This window comes from Lacerta agilis, chromosome 3 (assembly GCF_009819535.1).
Source record: "Lacerta agilis isolate rLacAgi1 chromosome 3, rLacAgi1.pri, whole genome shotgun sequence".
NCBI lineage: Eukaryota > Metazoa > Chordata > Lepidosauria > Squamata > Lacertidae > Lacerta > Lacerta agilis.
In genome coordinates this window covers 110,532,171-110,550,014 of record NC_046314.1, presented here as the reverse complement: position 1 = coordinate 110,550,014, position 17,844 = coordinate 110,532,171, and the positions used below count along the sequence as shown (strand labels likewise).

Below are 17,844 nucleotides of genomic sequence, written 5' to 3'. Positions count from 1 at the left end.
ACAAGAGCTTATTCTGCAACAAGCCTGTTAATCTTTAAACTTTAAAGGTCACCCTCTTTCCTACCTGGAGATACCAGGGATTGAACCTGGGACCTTCCTGCTTGCAAGGCAGACACTCTACCGCTGAGCTATGACTCTGGAAAGGACTATAAGGTTGGAGCCAGCATTTGTTTTACTGCCATGTTCTTCTGATTGTTCAAGTTGAGAAGGAGCTCTTGAAACATGTCTGAAGAGCTCACAAAGAACCCCCTTTCTATATTAACCATCCCGTCTGGTTATCCTCTCCGAAAAGAGGATGCTGGACCCGATGGGTCTCTGATCCAGCAAGAAGAGAAGAAGAAGAAGAAGAGTTTGGATTTGATATCCCTCTTTATCACTAACCTAAGGAGTCTCAAAGTGGCTAACAATCTCCTTCTCCCTTCCTCCCCCACAACAAACACTCTGTGAAGTGAGTGAGGCTGAGAGACTTCAGAGAAATGTGACTAGCCCAAGGTCACCCAGCAGCTGCATGTGGAGGAGCGGAGACACGAACCCGGTTCACCAGATTATGAGTCCACCGCTCTTAACCACTACACCACACTGGCTCTCAAGGATCTTCATACATTAATTCTGTCTTTGGCCACACTTAACAACAGCCACTACTTACATCAGAACCCTGCGCTCTGGCCCAAATTCAGCTTCATAGAAACCATTTTCGCAGTCTTTTCCAACCAGCCGATGGGGGTGAGGTCTGTATGGCTCGTTCTTGGTCACCAATGTTATTCTGATTTTTATTTTCCCGAAGTAGTTGAACACCTGCAAAGGAAAGAGAGGGGGGGAGAGCCCATCACCCTTGTGCCTTTTGTCAGACGTGGAGAGGAATTGTCACATTCAAGGCGTAACCAGCGGCCCTGATTACAAGAACCGTCTCCAGGTTCTATTTCAATATGCTGGTTTTAACCTTTAAAGTCCTTCACAACCTCAGGCAGCAAGTAAACGCTGGAAGCAGGGCCTTCACAACTGTGGCCGCTGAAATATTTTGTTCCCAAGGAACTATAATAGAACCATAAAATTGTAGAGTTGGAAGGGATCCTGTGAATCATCTAGTCCAACCCCCTTCAATGCAGGAATATGCAGCTGCCCCATACAGGGATCGAACCTGCAACCTTGGTGTTATCATCACCACACTCTTATGGGATTCAAAAGGGATTGTCAAACCTAGTAGCTAGTCTTTTTGCTATGACTTTTTAAAAAATTCTAATTAGTCATTTGTATTTATTGTTTCGTCTTATAGCAGTTTTATGATTGCATCACTGCTTAGGGCAAGCGTCTTATAAATAGCTAAAACATACAAACAAATAAACAGCAGTACACAAGCAACTGAAGAGGCCAAACTACAGGTGCCACTGAACATGTGGTTAAATATCACATGTATTTTCTTCCAACAAACAGGAGAGCTGCCATTTCTGCTGGGTCCGCTTTTAAGCTCCCACTTTCCTGCCTGCTGCAGTCCTGCAGTTTGGCCATCTTAAATGCAGGACAAATAGAAGCATAGAGTTGGAAGGGACCCCAACGGTCACCTAGTCCAACCCTCCCTGCAATGTAGGAATCCTAACCACAGCCATCTCTGGATGGGCTCAAACCACCAGCCTTCTGGCTAACAGCCAGAGGCAACAGTGAGTGGAGAAATGAATGTGAATTTGTATTTGTGCAGTAGAGTATTTTCCACAAACATCTACAGACCCCTTTTCAAGCTTCTATTCAGGCAAGCAAGATCCATGACCAGAGTTCAAGACCCATGACATTCCAGCCAGGCAAAAACACTAATGGAGGGTGAAGGATGTGGCCTGGGGAGGGAGCATGTGTCCAGGGAGGAGGAATGGCCAAGTGAGAGTCCTGGGGGCCAGATGGAGCAGCATGGAGGGCTGCCTTTGGCCCCCTGGCCTGAGCTTGCCCACCTGTGTCCTAGAGATCAACTTGGGGCACTTCCAATCACATACCAGTGACTTCAGAGTGCCCGAGGAGAGTTGATTAGGAGGCGCGGTGTTAAGAAGCCCGCTTCCACCGTAAAGATCAGAGTTCTTACAATAAAGAAAGTGACAGGGAAATGCACTGGAAAGTGTGAGATAACACTTGCTCTGAGACAGCATCATCTAACCTCCCCATAAACAAGGTTCAATAAGCAGGTGGTCTGGAAGGGCCCTTCTCCTGCAATGCTATACCTAAGAGCTGTTCGACAGTGGAGCAGACTCCCTCAGGAGGTTGTCGACTTCCTTTCCTTGGAGGTTTTTAAGCAGAGGTTGGATGGTCACTTGTCATGTATGATCTAGTTAAGATTCCTGCATTGTAGGGGGTTGGACCAGATGACCCTCGGGGTTCCATCCAACTCGACAATTCCATGATTCTATTATTCTACTTCAGGCATCGGCAAACTCGGCCCTCCAGATGTTTTGGGACTACAACTCCCATCATCCCTAGCTAACAGGACCATAGAATCATAGAATCATAGAGTTGGAAGAGACCACAAGGGCCATCCAGTCCAACCCCCTGCCAAGCAGGAAACACCATCAAAGCATTCCTGACAGATGGCTGTCAAGCCTCTGCTTAAAGACCTCCAAAGAAGGAGACTCCACCACACTCCTTGGTAGCAAATTCCACTGCCGAACAGCTCTCACTGTCAGGAAGTTCTTCCTAATGTTTAGGTGGAATCTTCTTTCTTGTAGTTTGAATCCATTGCTCAGTGTCCGCTTCTCTGGAGCAGCAGAAAACAACCTTTCACCCTCCTCTATATGACATCCTTTTATATATTTGAACATGGCTATCATATCACCCCTTAACCTTCTCTTCTCCAGGCTAAACATACCCAGCTCCCTAAGCCATTCCTCATAAGGCATTGTTTCCAGGCCTTTGACCATTTTGGTTGCCCTCTTCTGGACACGTTCCAGCTTGTCAGTATCCTTCTTGAACTGTGGTGCCCAGAACTGGACACAGTATTCCAGGTGAGGTCTGACCAGAAATACTGTGGTATTTCTGGTCACTGTGGTATACCAGTGGTCAGGGATGATGGGAATTGTAATCCCAAAACATCTGGAGGGCTGAGTTTGCCTATGCCTGTTCTACTTACTTACTGAATTCAATGGTCCATGCTTCCAAGTAGACATGCATATAAGCTGGCTGTTAGTGGCCTTTAGGGCCTTACCCCCATGTGCCCACTCAACCACTTTGATTGGCAGAACTGGCAGGTGCCACGTAATATCTGTTCCACATTTGTAAGCATTCGATCATGTAGTGTGGCATCACCTACACTTTGGGACCTCCACCTGTTGACATCAGGCAAGCCCCTTCGGTGCAATATTTTCAGCGCCTGCTAAAGTATTCTTGTTTAGACAAGCCTACTCAGATGCTTAGGAAGTTGAGGTTTTAATATTTTAACTTTTGTATGTTTTAAAGTATTGTTGCATCCCCCCCGCCCTTGATTTTATTGTTTTATCTGTTTTTTAAAACAATTTGAGCGTTGTTTGTTTGTTTGTTTGTTCATTTTACAATCAAGTGACATATGAAATAAGTAAGTGAGTAAGTAAGTAAATAAGTAAGTAAAACGATAAGAACACAATACTCACTGGCTCCTCTCAGATGCCAACCCTAAAGTCACAGCTGCGGTGGCAAAGTTCTGTGCTGTCGCTATTAAGCTTCGGTCCGCGCAAATAGGTGGCTCCTGATCCTTCTTTCGATTTAAGTATTATAATAATCTGAATTGTTGATTCTTTTAATTAATTTTAAATTTATTCTTTTAAAGCAATACATTAATTTTAATGTATTTAAATTTTAAGACGGCCAACCCCTTCTAGATCAAATCTCAGATAAATTTTAAATTGCATTTATTATTGATTCTGTATGTGTGTGTGTGTGTGTGCTGGTCATCGACCGTAATAAAGCAGATGAGGTAAAACAATAAGCATTTGCCTCTTGGGCAAAACAACTCCTGGTTCCTTTTTTAAAGAAGGGAAAGACAAAAACACAATAATGAAGAGGAATACCTGCAGAGCCGGGAAAGTCCGATTCATATCGCTGCTGTGTTCTCCTGGAATGCTGCCTGCTGATCTCCCCTCACATTTGTACCGGAAACGCATCCCTCTCTGTCTAGGCTGCTCACATATTTCAATGTATGGTTCATGACCATCTTTGGAAAGAAAGAAAACAGTATATATATATATATAGGTATAAAGGTAATGTATCCCCTTACAGCAGGCAGGAAAGTCTACAAACAGGGGGTGTACAAAACAGGTCTCTCTCCCGTTGCAAATTCTGCAATACGCATTTTCATACACCTATTTATACCTGTAGAGCAGTGTTTCTCAAACTTGGGCCCTCTGACTACAATTCCCATCATCCCTGACCACTGGTCCCAGTAGCTAGGAATGATGGGAGTTGTAGTCCAACAATAGCCAGGGACCCAATACAGAGGAAAAACCTATCCTTTGGCTTTATACTGGGTAAAGCCAATGGTCCCTATAGTTCAGTGTTGTTCACACTGACTTGCAGAAGCACCCCAGGGCTTCAGCAAGGGGTCCTCTCACAGTCGTACTTGGAGATGCGAAGGGGTTGAACCTGGGAACTTCAGTACTCTGCCACAGTTATCGCAGCCCTTCGCTTAGTTGCGGATAAACCAGAAAACTCCTCTGATCTTAGAAATCGGGACTGATAGGATTAATTAAGACTGTCCGAACAGGTGCTTCTCTCAACTTTGGAACTATGGTTTAAATAAGGATGATTTGGGAGCATGTGATAAATATATGTCTCGGTGTTGTTGTTGTTTTTTTGCTAAGGGCAGCTATGCTAGCTAAGAGTATCTGCGAGTCATTGTTCTCCGAACAGAATGCTGCTTCCAGCAGCCTCACGTGTCATATTGATGTGCAGCCTGAAAGTGGATTTGTGAAGCAAAGTACAAGCGCATGTCAGAAATATGTACGGGAAAGTGTGCCTTGTCTCTTCTGAAGCAGAAGCGATGGGAAACACTGTCTGCCCATTGGCTCCTTCTCTTTCTGAACTGTTTCTTGTGCCTAGCTATTCAATATCAGAACAGCTATGGAAAATTAACAATCGGTAGCTAAGTTTGCTTGTTTTCCTCTTCTCTCCTCATCCCTTTATCATTTTACGCTGTGTCTTTTAAATGGTAAACTTGAGGACAGGGATTGTCTTGTTTTTACTGATCTTATGTAAACCACTTTTCATCTAAATCAGGGGTCAGCAAACTTTTTCAGCAGGGGGCCGGTCCACTGTCCCTCAGACCTTGTGGGGGGCTGGACTATATTTTTTTGGGGGGGAATGAACAAATTCCTATGCCCCACAAATAACCCAGAGATGCGTTTTTTTTATAAAAAAGCACACATTCTACTCATGTAAAAACACCAGGCAGGTCCCACAAATAACCCAGAGATGCATTTTAAATAAAAGGACACATTCTACTCATGTAAAAACACGCCGATTCCTGGACCGTCTGCGGGCCGCATTTAGAAGGCGATTGGGCCGCATCCGGCCCCCCGGGCCTTAGTTTGGGGACCCCTGATCTAAATAGTGGTGTGTTGTTGTTTTTTTAAAAAAAATGTTTTGAACCACAGCGAGTCACACACATGTTTCTGCTCATCTTTTGAATATGCAACTTTGTCAGATTATTATTATCATGTGCGCTCATCATTTCACTGATTAATTTTATGTGGTGCTCCTTGAAGGAAAGCCAGTCTTCTTAAAACAAAAATGTTAAAACCAAAAACCAGTCCCCTCATTAGGAAGGAATGGCTTGACTGAGGCTAGTTGGGTTAATGAAATTCAAAAATCAACTTTTATTATACAGCCACAGACCCGATACAAGCAAATCAAAATCATTAATAAAGTTGTCTCATCTAGCTGCTGCATTGCTGCTTAAAAACTCTGTCTTTTTGGCCTAAAATGAGGAGGCGGAGAGAGAGAGAGAGAGAGAGAGAGAGAGAGAAAGAGAAGGAGGGAGAGAAAGTTATTTGGTTTTTTATCCTGATCATGACATCACCTGCACTTCACTGAGTCAAACATCAACCTCTTTCCAACCACTTGATCTGTGGTTGGAAATTAATATCGCCATCAGTGTGTGTACATATGTGCAAAGGCAGAACTCAGTGTTCAAAGACACAGTCCAAAGGTACTGCTCTGGAATAGCTCGGTTAGTAGAGCATGAGACTCTTAATTTCAGGTTTGTGGGTTTGAGTCTCACCTGAGGCAAAAGATTCCTGCATCGCAAGGGTTTGACACCTTCCAGCTCTATGATTCTATGTTCAGTTTCATATTTACTTTGAACAAAGAAATCGGTGCTTTGAACATGTTCTTCAGGACACGGTCACCAAGAGAACAACTATCAGAGCCCCATGCAGAATGCAGCAGCTAGACTGGTGACTGGGAGTGGCCGCCGGGACCACATAACACCGGTCCTGAGAGATCTACATTGGCTCCCAGTACGTTTCTGTGCACAATTCAAAGTGTTGGTGCTGACCTTTAAAGCCCTAAACGGCCTCGGTCCTGTATACCCGAAGGAGCGTCTCCACCCCCGTCATTCAGCCCGGACACTGAGATCCAGTGACGAGGGCCTTCTGGCGGTTCCCTGATTGCGAGAGGTGAGGTTACAGGGAACCAGACAAAGGGCCTTTTCGGTAGTGGCGCCCACCCTGTGGAACACCCTTCCATCAGATGTCAAGGAAATAAGCAGATATCCTATTTTAAAGAGACACCTGAAGGGACGTTTTTAATATTTAATGTTAAACGCCCTGTTTAGGGACGTTTTTAATATTTAATGCTGTATTGTTTTAACATTTGTTTGGGAGCCGCCCAGAGTGGCTGGGGAAGCTCAGCCAGATGGGCAGGGTACAGATAAATGATAATAATAATAATAATAATAATAATAATAATAATAATAATAATGATGCAGCCTGTTAAGGCCAAATTTATACATTTCAGCAGAATTCAGTGATTAGGTACTGTATACACCACTTAGGCTGCAGATGAGGAGAGTTCTTTCAAGCATCTAGGAAAGCAAACCATCAGGGAGGGACAAATGTTTTAAGGCCTGGGGTAGATTAAAAGACGCCTGCTTCTTGGGAGAAAAGCAATGACAAACCTAGACAGCATCTTAAAAAGCAGAGACATCACCTTGCCGACAAAGGTCCGTATAGTTAAAGCTATGGTTTTCCCAGTAGTGATGTACGGAAGCGAGAGCTGGACCATCAAGAAGGCTGATTGCCAGAGAATTGATGCTTTTGAATTATGGTGCTGGAGGAGACTCTTGAGAGTCCCATGGACTGCAAGAAGATCAAACCTATCCATTCTGAAGAACATCAGGCCTGAGTGCTCACTGGAAGGACAGATCCTGAAGCTGAGGCTCCAATACTTTGGCCAGCTCATGAGAAGAGAAGACTCCCTAGAAAAGACCCTGATGTTGGGAAAGATGGAGGGCACAAGGAGAAGGGGATGACAGAGGATGAGATGGTTGGACAGTGTTCTCAAAGCTACCAACATGAGTCTGACCAAACTGCGGGAGGCAGTGGAAGACAGGAGTGCCTGGTCCATGGGGTCATGAAGAGTCGGACATGACTAAACGACTAAACAACAACAAGAAGATTCTGTTCGAATAGGCAAACCTATCTATTTCACATTTTCTGAAACAGGATGTATGTGAAATGAACAACATTTGCCTTTTTGTGTTCTGCTGTGCAGTCCCCCAACCAAGTAAGGTGTACACAAAATGCACCATGGTAGGGCAAAATGATCATCAACCGACGGGCATATATTGGTGAAAATAACATATAGAAACACATTCTATCTGGGGAAGTTGATTTGCAGAAACGTGAAAATCAGGCGAAACCTCACACATATATGTAAATTGGGAGAATTTCCCACCAAATTTTACAAGGAAAAAGAAAATCACAAACTGATGTGGAGAATGGGACTTAATACTGGATCAATGAAAAACGGAGAAGCTTTTTAACTTTTTAACACAGCTTTTTTCTGTGGCACAACCCTAGTAGTGAACGCTTGGACTTCACATGTCCAAAACTAAGAGAGCTTTACTTCAGAGTATTTTGGAGACTTCCCCTTCTTTATCAATGTAACCATTACAAAGGGGCAATTAGCTAGAAACATATGGCTTTACTAGGAAGTCAGAAACTTCCCCTGTTGTTTGAAAAAAAAGGGGGGTGGACACGCTCCCATAACAGGCCACTAACTAGCTTAAAATATATTGTCTGCAGTTGGAGATACACATCTTAATAGCGCTCTAAATCACCCATTCAATTATCAGTCTTCCACAAATCCTGAAATCTGGTAGCTCTTTACTTGAGTAAGCAGATTACCGGTATACACGCACCCAGAACACATTCAATACAGGTTTGGTGACATTTTTGGAGTTCCCTTGTAACTGGCTGCTTGTTAGTGCCAGGAACACCGAAATGAACCTCTTTGCAAGTCCTCTGAGGCTTGAAGATATGCATTTTGAGGCTAAAGTTTCTATATGCAAAAATCAACCTTTGAATAAATAAATGTGACATTTTCCCCAAAATGTGTTCATTAGCATTTTTTGCTTTTTAGAAGTTTTATTGTAAGTTGCTTAAACTGAGGTACTTATTTAATGTGATATTTGGGAACTATGATGGTCTAGGACCATAATAAAGATTTGGATTGGATATTTGGGAAGGGGTTTAAGGGGGGGCGGGGAATTAGTATCCACCCTATCTCTTGGAGATGAAGGACAGGATAGAAATCATGTATACAAATACATCAATATTCCTAAAATAAAAACGTCCCAAGGCACTGAACTGCACCTCCAACTGTTGCTGGCTTTCCTGACCATGATGAGGAAATGGAAAAACAAGGTCAAAGCAACAGCTCAAAGTACCAAAACATCAGCAGAAACAATGAACGACTTCAGGCAAACAAATTTGTAAGGCAAAAGCTGTAGAGCAAGCATAGCTCAGTGGCAGAGCTCATGTACCTGTACGCAGAAGGTCGCAGGTTCGATCCCTGGCGTTTCCAGTGCAAAGGTGATGGGAAAGACCTCTGCCTGAGATCCTGGAGAGATGCTGAGTAGACAATATTGAGCTAGAAAGACAACAGTCTGACATTTAAGGCAACTTCCCATGGTATCTAGACAACTGAATTGCTCAGCATTGTCTGCTCTGATTAGCAGCAGTTCTCCAGGATGTCTGGTGGTGGGTTTGAACCTGAGACCTTCTGCATGCAAAGCAGTTGTTCTACCACTCAGCTATGGAGAGAGTGGTGGTGCTCAGCACAATGAAGAGATGCAGAAAGGGACAGCAGTGCCCCTGATGCAGCAATGTTTATACTTGAGTGGAGACATTTACAATCTATCCTGTAATGCAGCAAGGGGTTTAACGGTGTGGTGGCAACGACAAAGCTTCTGGCTGTGATTGGCTAAACCAACCTACTGTCAAGGAAGCTGGGGGCTGGACAGGCACCTCTGGCTGCCATTGGCTAGGCTGAACTGATTTGGTTCTTAAGGTCTGGCTCTGCTTTTTGACCTCTCTCTGCCACTGAGCTGCCTCCTGGAGTTCCTCTGGGACAGGGTTTCCCAAACTCAAGTCTCCAGCTGTTGTTGGACTACAACTCCCATCATCCCTAGCTAGCAGAATGGTGGGAGCTGTAGTCCAAAAACAGCTGGAGACCCAAGTTTGGGAACTAGGTTGAACAGAGGGTGGCAGCTGTAAAATGGGGAGTGTTGCACGCTAGCCTTGCTGTCAATGCATCTCCACATTTAGGTCCTACAGAAGAGGATTGTTGGAAGGCAGTAGGCCTCTGAATACCAGCTTGCAGGCTTCTCATGCATATCTGGTTGCCTGCCATAAGAACAAGGTCTTTGGCCTGATCCTGAGGGAGAGGCCGATGGACAAACCCACCCCCTCAATTTTACAGTATCTTACTTAATGGCATCACCACCCTTTTGCCTCCTAGGCAAAACATTATGGAGTCCAGGCTGGTCCCATTTTTGGCCAGAACAGAAGCAGCTGCAGGGAGCTTGATTCCCTTCCTCCTTGCCATGAAGGACCCTCTGCTCTAGCTGCTAGTTGCTCTGGAGACCTGCAGATATTGTGGGAAACAGCCAGTGTGGTGTAGTGGTTAAGAGCGGTGGACTCGTAATCTGGGGAACCGGGTTCGTGTCTCCGCTCCTCCACATGCAGCTGCTGGGTGACCTTGGGCTAGTCACACTTCTTTGAAGTCTCTCAGCCCCACTCACCTCACAAAGTGTTTGTTGTGGGGGAGGAAGGGAAAGGAGAATGTTAGCCGCTTTGAGACTCCTTTGGGTAGTGATAAAGCGGGATATCAAATCCAAACTCTTCTTCTTCTTCTCCACCTCTGGCCAGGAGACCAAGGGCTAGTGAGAGGCTGCACCCTCCAGGAAGACCATCATGCCAAGGGGGAGACCAGCCTGGCACCATCTGTTGGGCAGAGATGGTGCAACTGCTCTAAGGCTTGCTTTGCTCTTCTCTCCCCATTCCTCCTTTCGTATTGCATCTGTCCGTGAGCAATATTAACAGACCCTTTTTAACCCTCACAATGTCCATGTAGGATAAAAGGTAAAGGTAAAGGTACCCCTGACCATTAGGTCCAGTCGCGTACGACTCTGGGGTTGCACACTCATCTCGCTCTATAGGCCGAGGGAGCCGGCGTTTGTCCGCAGACAGCTTCCGGGCCATGTGGCCAGCATGACAAAGCCGCTTCTGGCGAACCAGAGCAGCGCACAGAATCACCATTTACCTTCCTGCCGGAGTGCACGGAATGTGCTTGTGTGTATAAATTTTGGTGGCATTTTGCACAGGCACCCTAGCAAAATGTCATCAACAGAAGCCCCTTGAAAGCAATAGTCCACTATTGTATATTTCAACCACTCCCACATATAAATGGCACTTGGTAGCAGCCAGCAACGTCTAGTGTTACTGTGTGAAATTTCTAAATGGAGCAGTGAAGAAAATAACAGTGGAATGAAGATCTCCTTCCTGCCCCCAAAACGTGCGCAGCATGTGATATTCATTTGCATGCGGTCTATCTGATGTGCAAAGAACTTTGCATGCTTACAACAACTCTTACAAGATATGAGGCAATGTGTCTCTCTGAGCAATTCCACACCTCCTACCCAGAGGTTATGGTGATTTAAAAGTACTCCCACCACAACTCTAACAACCCGGCCGTGTCATAATTTGGGGCGTTTTGCTCATCAGAGTGACGGAGATGATGCGCAGCAGACTTGAGTTCTAACACCCACCCACAACATGTTAGGAAGTTAGCATTGTAGTTTGTGACAAGGGCTGGGCTGAAAGGCTACGGAGTGCAGTAACGTTATTCCTGTCTGAAAGAAGGAAGCAGTGTTATTAATATACTCCTTCAAACACTAATTCTCAGAGCAAACAGCTGACCTGCTGCTAACCAAGGCTGTGGATATAAAAATGCATGCCCCTTTGGTATTGCAATTTGCATCATGCGTTTAATGCGTTTTGCTCATTGGGAGCCTGTGTGAGATAACCTGCTGCATCTTACAGATAGAAGAGGCATGACAAAGACACTTTTTAATCGTTTTCATCATCGAAAAATTAGAGGCGCCGTGGCTCAGGTAGGGCGCCGTGGCTCAGGTGTAAGACCATATGTTAGCCTTGCAGGCTCCATTTAAGGATGGAGCAAAATCTCAGGATGAGGGGCTAGGATTGAGGATTGGCTTAAAAGCGTAAGAGCATAAGAAGCACCCTGCTGGGTTGAACCAAAGGCCCACCTACTCCAACATAGCTCCGTTGGTTAGAGCACAGAGCTGATAGTGCCAAGGTTGCAGGTTCGATCCCAGTATGGGACAGCCACATATCCCTGCATTGCAGGGGGTTGGACTAGATGATCCTCAGGGTCCCTTCCAACTCGACAATTCTATTATTTTCTTCCCCAACCAGATGGGAACACCCAGAAACAGGACATAAAGCACAATACCACCCTTCTGTTTATTGTCCCCAGGGACTGGAATTCAGAGGCATATTGACCCTAATACTGTGGGTAAGATATTGACTCCATAAGTGCAGTAACAATGGATTGCCCTACGCTAAACTCCCTGACCCACCAGTTGCCATCCTATGCCTCCACAACTAGGTTTCATCCTTATGAATATAGCTAAATATATTTCTGGAACGTATGTTTTTACCTGTGTGTTTCTTTTTCCCCCTTTTTGCTTGTTTTAAACACCATATTATTTGAGTGACGAATTGTTTTGTTGATTGTTTTGTAAACTGCTTTGTGACCGTCTGTGGTGAAAGGCAGTCTATAAATATTGGAAATAAATAATAATAATAATAATAATAATAATAATAATAATAATAATACAAAAAACTACCCACCCTTCACTAATCTCCTCTCCTAATTTGCTGAGCATCACCTGTCATCTCCCAAACTCCTTCCCCTTAGATTCTCAAGGTCCGAAGCTCCAGGAAACCTGATAACCTTGACAGGGCTTAAAACTACTCGGAAGTAATCCACTCTGACGCCTAAACCTTTCTTATATTCCCAGAAGTGTAAGAGATGGCTGGGATTGCTCAGCGGCAGGGGCCAAGCCCTCTGCTCACAGCTTCCGAGGGCTGAGCCTCGGGGCGGGGGGGAGGGGAAAACAACAACAATTCATCAGTCAAATAATATGGTTCAAACTAAATCCTGCTTCAAACTAAATCCTGATGTCACTTTTGCCTCAGTCATTCCGCAGGGCTCGACAGCAGAGCCACACCCTTCCTGTAAGGGGGGGGGGAATACACGGATGCATAACCAAAACAAAACCATAAAGTTAAAGCAGCCGTCCTCCACCACTCTAAGACTCAGCTACTTCCTTCATGAGGCTCAGTTACTTCCTCCAAGGTGTTCCGCCTCCTCCTCTGTGACACTGGTCTTCTCACCTTTTTTGTTCAGAGCTGTTGCATGCCTCAAGTGGCAAGGCAGGGTGAGGTTGGGGGGGGGGAACACCCTCTCCAAATCCTCTCCTCCTGCATTAAACCACTGCCTTCCTTATTTCTCTCACAGTAGGCAAGTGGACTGGCAGGAGGCAAATCTCCCACATAAGGCAACTGGACTGCACAGCGTTAGCAGAGAAAGGACACTCAGCGGTCCTCTTTGTGCTGTGTTCTGACTTGGTTTTCATGAATTGGTGGCTGTCATCAAGTTGTTTTGCTTCTATCCAAGCCAGAAGCCATCCATGGGGTTTATTTATTTACTAAATTTCTATACAGCCCTGCAGTTCACAACACAAAACTACAATTAAAAAAAAACCATTAAATACATAATAAAATCAAAAACAAAGGCAACCCAATAATCTTCCGTCCCCAACACATTTAAAATGGCATCAGATGCCAAAGGGCTGGTTAAAGAGGGATGCTGTCGCCTGGCACCTAAAGGTATATAACAAAGATGTATAATTTGAAAACCGGAGGCAGGGAGAGACAGCGATTATCTCTTGCACACACTCCAGAACATCAGACGCGCACAAATTCCTTGCGAAATTAAAATTAAATTTATGGGGGGGGGGTTTCTTCTCTTGATCATTATCATCTAGCATTTGCCACAAAACATCTGGTCTGTGTGACAGATACCAAGTCAAATGAGTGAATCCTACCCAGACAGAGTCTGGTGACGTGAACTGTGATGCCTCACAACTTCATGAATTTCTCTAAAAGTCAGATAGCATAGTTTCCCAAAGGTTCATAAGTAGGCTGTTTGTATCCTGGTTACCAAAGACTTGAGATTTGTTGTTGTTGTTGTTGTTGAAGTGCCGGTTACAGAGAAGGGAAGCCCTCCCAGCTCATCATTTGTTGGCCTATTGATACTTTTCATTTGGTGTCCTTAAAGGTAAAGGTAAAGGGACCCCTGACCGTTAGGTCCAGTCGCGGATGACTCTGGGGTTGCGGTGCTCATCTCGTTTTATTGGCCGAGGGAGCCAGCATACAGCTTCCGGGTCACGTGGCCAGCATGACTAAGCCGTTAACCTTCCCGCTGGAGCGGTACCTACCGGTATTTATCTACTTGCACTTTGACAGGCTTTCAAACTACTAGGTTAGCAGGAGCTGGGACCGAGCAACGGGACCTCACCCCGTCGCGGGGATTCAAACCGCCGACCTTCTGATCAGCAAGCCCTAGGCTCTGTAGTTTAGACCATAGCGCCACTCACATCCCATACTATGTAGTATAAGAAGTTGAATCAGAACCATACATTTAAAGCACACAACTTTCCCAAATGGCTCCTGGGAACTGAAGCTTTGTTTCTAGGAAATGTATGTCCTCAATCTTGAGAATGGTATTTAGGCAGAAGGTCAACAGGAGAGCTTTACTTGGAATGCAGTTGAGGAAGTACAGTATTAAGGTTTCAGTACTGATTGATCTGTTGTTGACTTGACAATTACTGTCTTATCTTGCTATGAACCTGAGCCTGCATGGCCAATTATGGCTTTATATTTTCTAACCTCGCTCTCTTCATATTTTCTCTTTTGCATTCAAAATAATGAAAATAGAAATGAAAACATTATGCAGGCAAAGTTGTGGCTTGGAGCGAATTCTTTCAAACTGTGTTGTTGTTGTTTTGAAATCAACCACACGTAAAGGCCGCCTTTCCAAGTATGTATATACGGAAGTAAATTCCCTTGAAGTTAGTGGCAATTGAATGTAAGTAAATGGGTGATTCCCCCCCCCCACCGCCTCTCCACACACCACAGTGAGGGGAAATCCTAGTTGATCCCTTTTCTTACTGTGGTGTGTAAATACATGTCATTAAGTAAGAGCCAAGTGATGGGAAGAAGAGATTTAGCACAGCAATACCTGAAGTCAGGCAGTAACCACAGAATGCCAGCATTGTCTCAACACAGGAGGGAGAAAATATATTTTAAAGTGGTTGGAATTACAACATGCTCCGAAGGCTTGCTCTTGCACACGGACAAGATTCTAAGGAACATTAGTTGTGCGAATTGACAAGCAGCAAAAACAACAGCAACAAAACAGTGTCCATCCCTTTTAAAATAATTTATAGAAAATTCTTTCCAGTAGCACCTTAGAGACCAACTGAGTTTGTTTTTGGTATGAGCTTTCGTGTGCATGCACACGAAAGCTCATACCAAGAACAAACTCAGTTGGTCTCTAAGGTGCTACTGGAAAGAATTTCTATTTTGTTTCGACTATGGCAGACCAACACGGCTACCCACCTGTAACTAAAATAATTTATGCCCCTTTGATTCGTTGTTATGGTTGTCATTCAGTGGGGGTTGGACCTGAGGGAGCTGGTGGCCACAAATGGCTGCTACAGCACAGCGGCAAAAAGCTTATTCTACACTTAAAAATCCCTGCTTCAATTTGGGAGGTGGCCCGTCCGCATGAGCCCCTTCCCTGCAATGAGGCTGTGATGTGCTGAGTCTGACATGCCTTACAGGGCTGTGGTAAGGATTACGGAGATAATGCATGCAAACCACTTCCAGGTATAGAAAGCGTTGCCTAAATGCCGCAACAACAAGGAGTCTGGAGGGCCGGAGTTGCCACATCCCTGCCTTAAGGAAAACCTTAACAACAGCCTGCTGGATCAGGCCACTGGTCCCTCCGGCATCCTGTTCTTCTCACAGTAGCCAGCCAGATGCTCGTAGGAAGCCTGAAAGAAGGCTCTCTAGGTACTGTACCAACAGCACTTGCAGTTCTCAGCAACTGGTATTCAGAGACATACTGGCTCGACTTTTGAGGCAGAGCACAGCCGCCACGGCAAACAGCCACGACAGACGGTGGCACCGTTTTTAAGGCTGTGAGAAGATGCCACGAGCCAAGCTTCATCTCCAGCCACTTCATCTCCATATCAAGAGAAGCTACAGGTGCTTAATGCTGTGAGCCACCCTGAGACCTACAGATGAAATTATTATTATTATTATTATTATTATTATTATTAATTTGCCTCCTGCTTTGCCTCTGGCTCTTGTGTTCTTCCACAGAGAGCAAGCCAAACATCTCAGTCAGTAGAGCAAGGGACTCCTAACCTCAGGGTCGTGGGTTCGAGTCCAGCCATTGGGCCAAAGATTCCTGCACTGCAGGAGCGTTGGACTAGGATGAGCCTTGTGGTCCCTTCCAGCTGTGCAGTTCTAGGATGTGGCAACATGAACCGCTGCATCTCACAGACTATGCTTATCGTCCTCCAAAGAGCTGGGCTTCTTTCTCTCTCTCTCTCTCTCTCTCTCAGACTGAGGTGGGGAATGTGTGTTTGTGCGTGCGTCTGCTAACATGCAAAAAGTTCTGAGTCATACCACCTTCTTAGAATTTATTTTCATTACTACTCCAGCTCAGGTCTCTGGCACACAGAGAGAGAGAGAGAGTGCGCAAAGCTTGGGCTCCTGCCCCGCGCAGCTGCGCCAAGAAAGAGAGGAAGAAGTTCACTTACCAGCCATGGTGCTGTTTTCCTCCCGCTGGCGGCGTCTGCCCGATCGGGGATTGCTTTTTTGCAAAGCTGTCCGTCTCCCAGGCTGCAGCTTGTGCCTTCCGATGTTTCTGGTCTGGGCTGCTCTCGCCGGACTCCAGCTGCTGCTACTACTTTTCCTCCGCACACACACCCCTACCCTACCCCGCACAGGGCTGGGAATTTCCCCCGAGTGGTGACGAGCATTTTTGGAGGCTGGCTCCGAGGTGACGTACTAACTTGCCTGCCTCCTTCTCCCCAAAGTGCCTTAGACAGCCCAGAAACCTCAACACCACCTTGCTGGCCTTCTCACTTTGCGTGCCGGTGAGGTCAGAACCCCACAGCCCAGCCCATAACCTTTCTTTTCTGAATGTCAGGTTAGGGGAGCCCCCCTTTGTGATCTTCTTTCCCCCCCCCTCCCCACCCAAATTAGCCACTCAGCAAATATGCTAAAACTCTGGAGTCATCACGAACGCTTAAAATGAGAGCAACCCCCCCCTTTTCTTTTTCACCCAGTGGGGACAGAAATCCATTTCTGCTTTTGTGGGGGGCACCTAAGCCAGGAAAAAGAAAGGGGTGGCTATTTTATTTAATTGTGTTTTTATCCATTTATCCCAGACTCCAGAATTTCTCCTCCCAGGGCAGCTCACATATTGCATTTGACCACATTCATCAAATGATTAAAAAAAATACAATTTAAAATTGTTGTTGTTCAGTCGTTCAGTCGTGTCCGACTCTTTGTGACCCCATGGACCAGAGCACGCCAGGCACGCCTATCCTTCACTGCCTCTCGCAGTTTGGCCAAACTCATGTTAGTAGCTTCGAGAACACTGTCCAACCATCTCATCCTCTGTCGCCCCCTTCTCCTTGTGCCCTCCATCTTTCCCAACATCAGGGTCTTTTCCAGGGAGTCTTCTCATGAGGTGGCCAAAATACTGGAGCCTCAACTTCAGGATCTGTCCTTCTAGTGAGCACTCGGGGCTGATTTCTTTGAGAATGGATAGGTTTGATCTTCTTGCAGTCCACGGGACTCTCAAGAGTCTCCTCCAGCACCATAATTCAAATTTAAAATAGTAGAGGCAATAAATGGTTCATAATTCAATTTAAAATAGTAGAGGCAATAAATGGCAACAGCAGCAGCAGGACAGTACATTTTGCAGCTTGCTTGCATTGCATCCTTCAGTAGCCGGGCGGCAGAGTTACTTTGGACGGCTGGGAGGTTATTGATTCCCAGTGTGGAAGGAGACGGTTTTAAAAAAAAAAAAAATATTTTATTGTATTTCGATTTCTTACATCCACCATTATCTCAAACATTTTATACATACTTTTCATTTGTACTTGTTTTACAAATTAAATTCCACTATATAAATTAATAAAATGTATGTACTCTCCCATATATA

At 45.2% G+C, this 17,844-nt stretch overlaps 1 protein-coding gene across 1 annotated transcript in view; it reads right to left on the bottom strand.

The window, feature by feature from the left end:
* REL (REL proto-oncogene, NF-kB subunit) overlaps window positions 1-16,544 on the bottom strand; it is a 49,624-nt gene extending 33,080 nt beyond the window's left edge. The window contains exons 1-3 of the mRNA XM_033145132.1: window positions 16,430-16,544; window positions 4,017-4,159; window positions 647-795 (exon numbers count right to left, since the gene is read on the bottom strand). Of these exons, the coding sequence (XP_033001023.1) occupies window positions 647-795; window positions 4,017-4,159; window positions 16,430-16,436 (299 nt within the window). The 5' untranslated portion in view covers window positions 16,437-16,544. The remainder of the gene's footprint in view (window positions 1-646; window positions 796-4,016; window positions 4,160-16,429) is intronic.
* Between the last annotated feature and the right edge of the window lie 1,300 nt (window positions 16,545-17,844).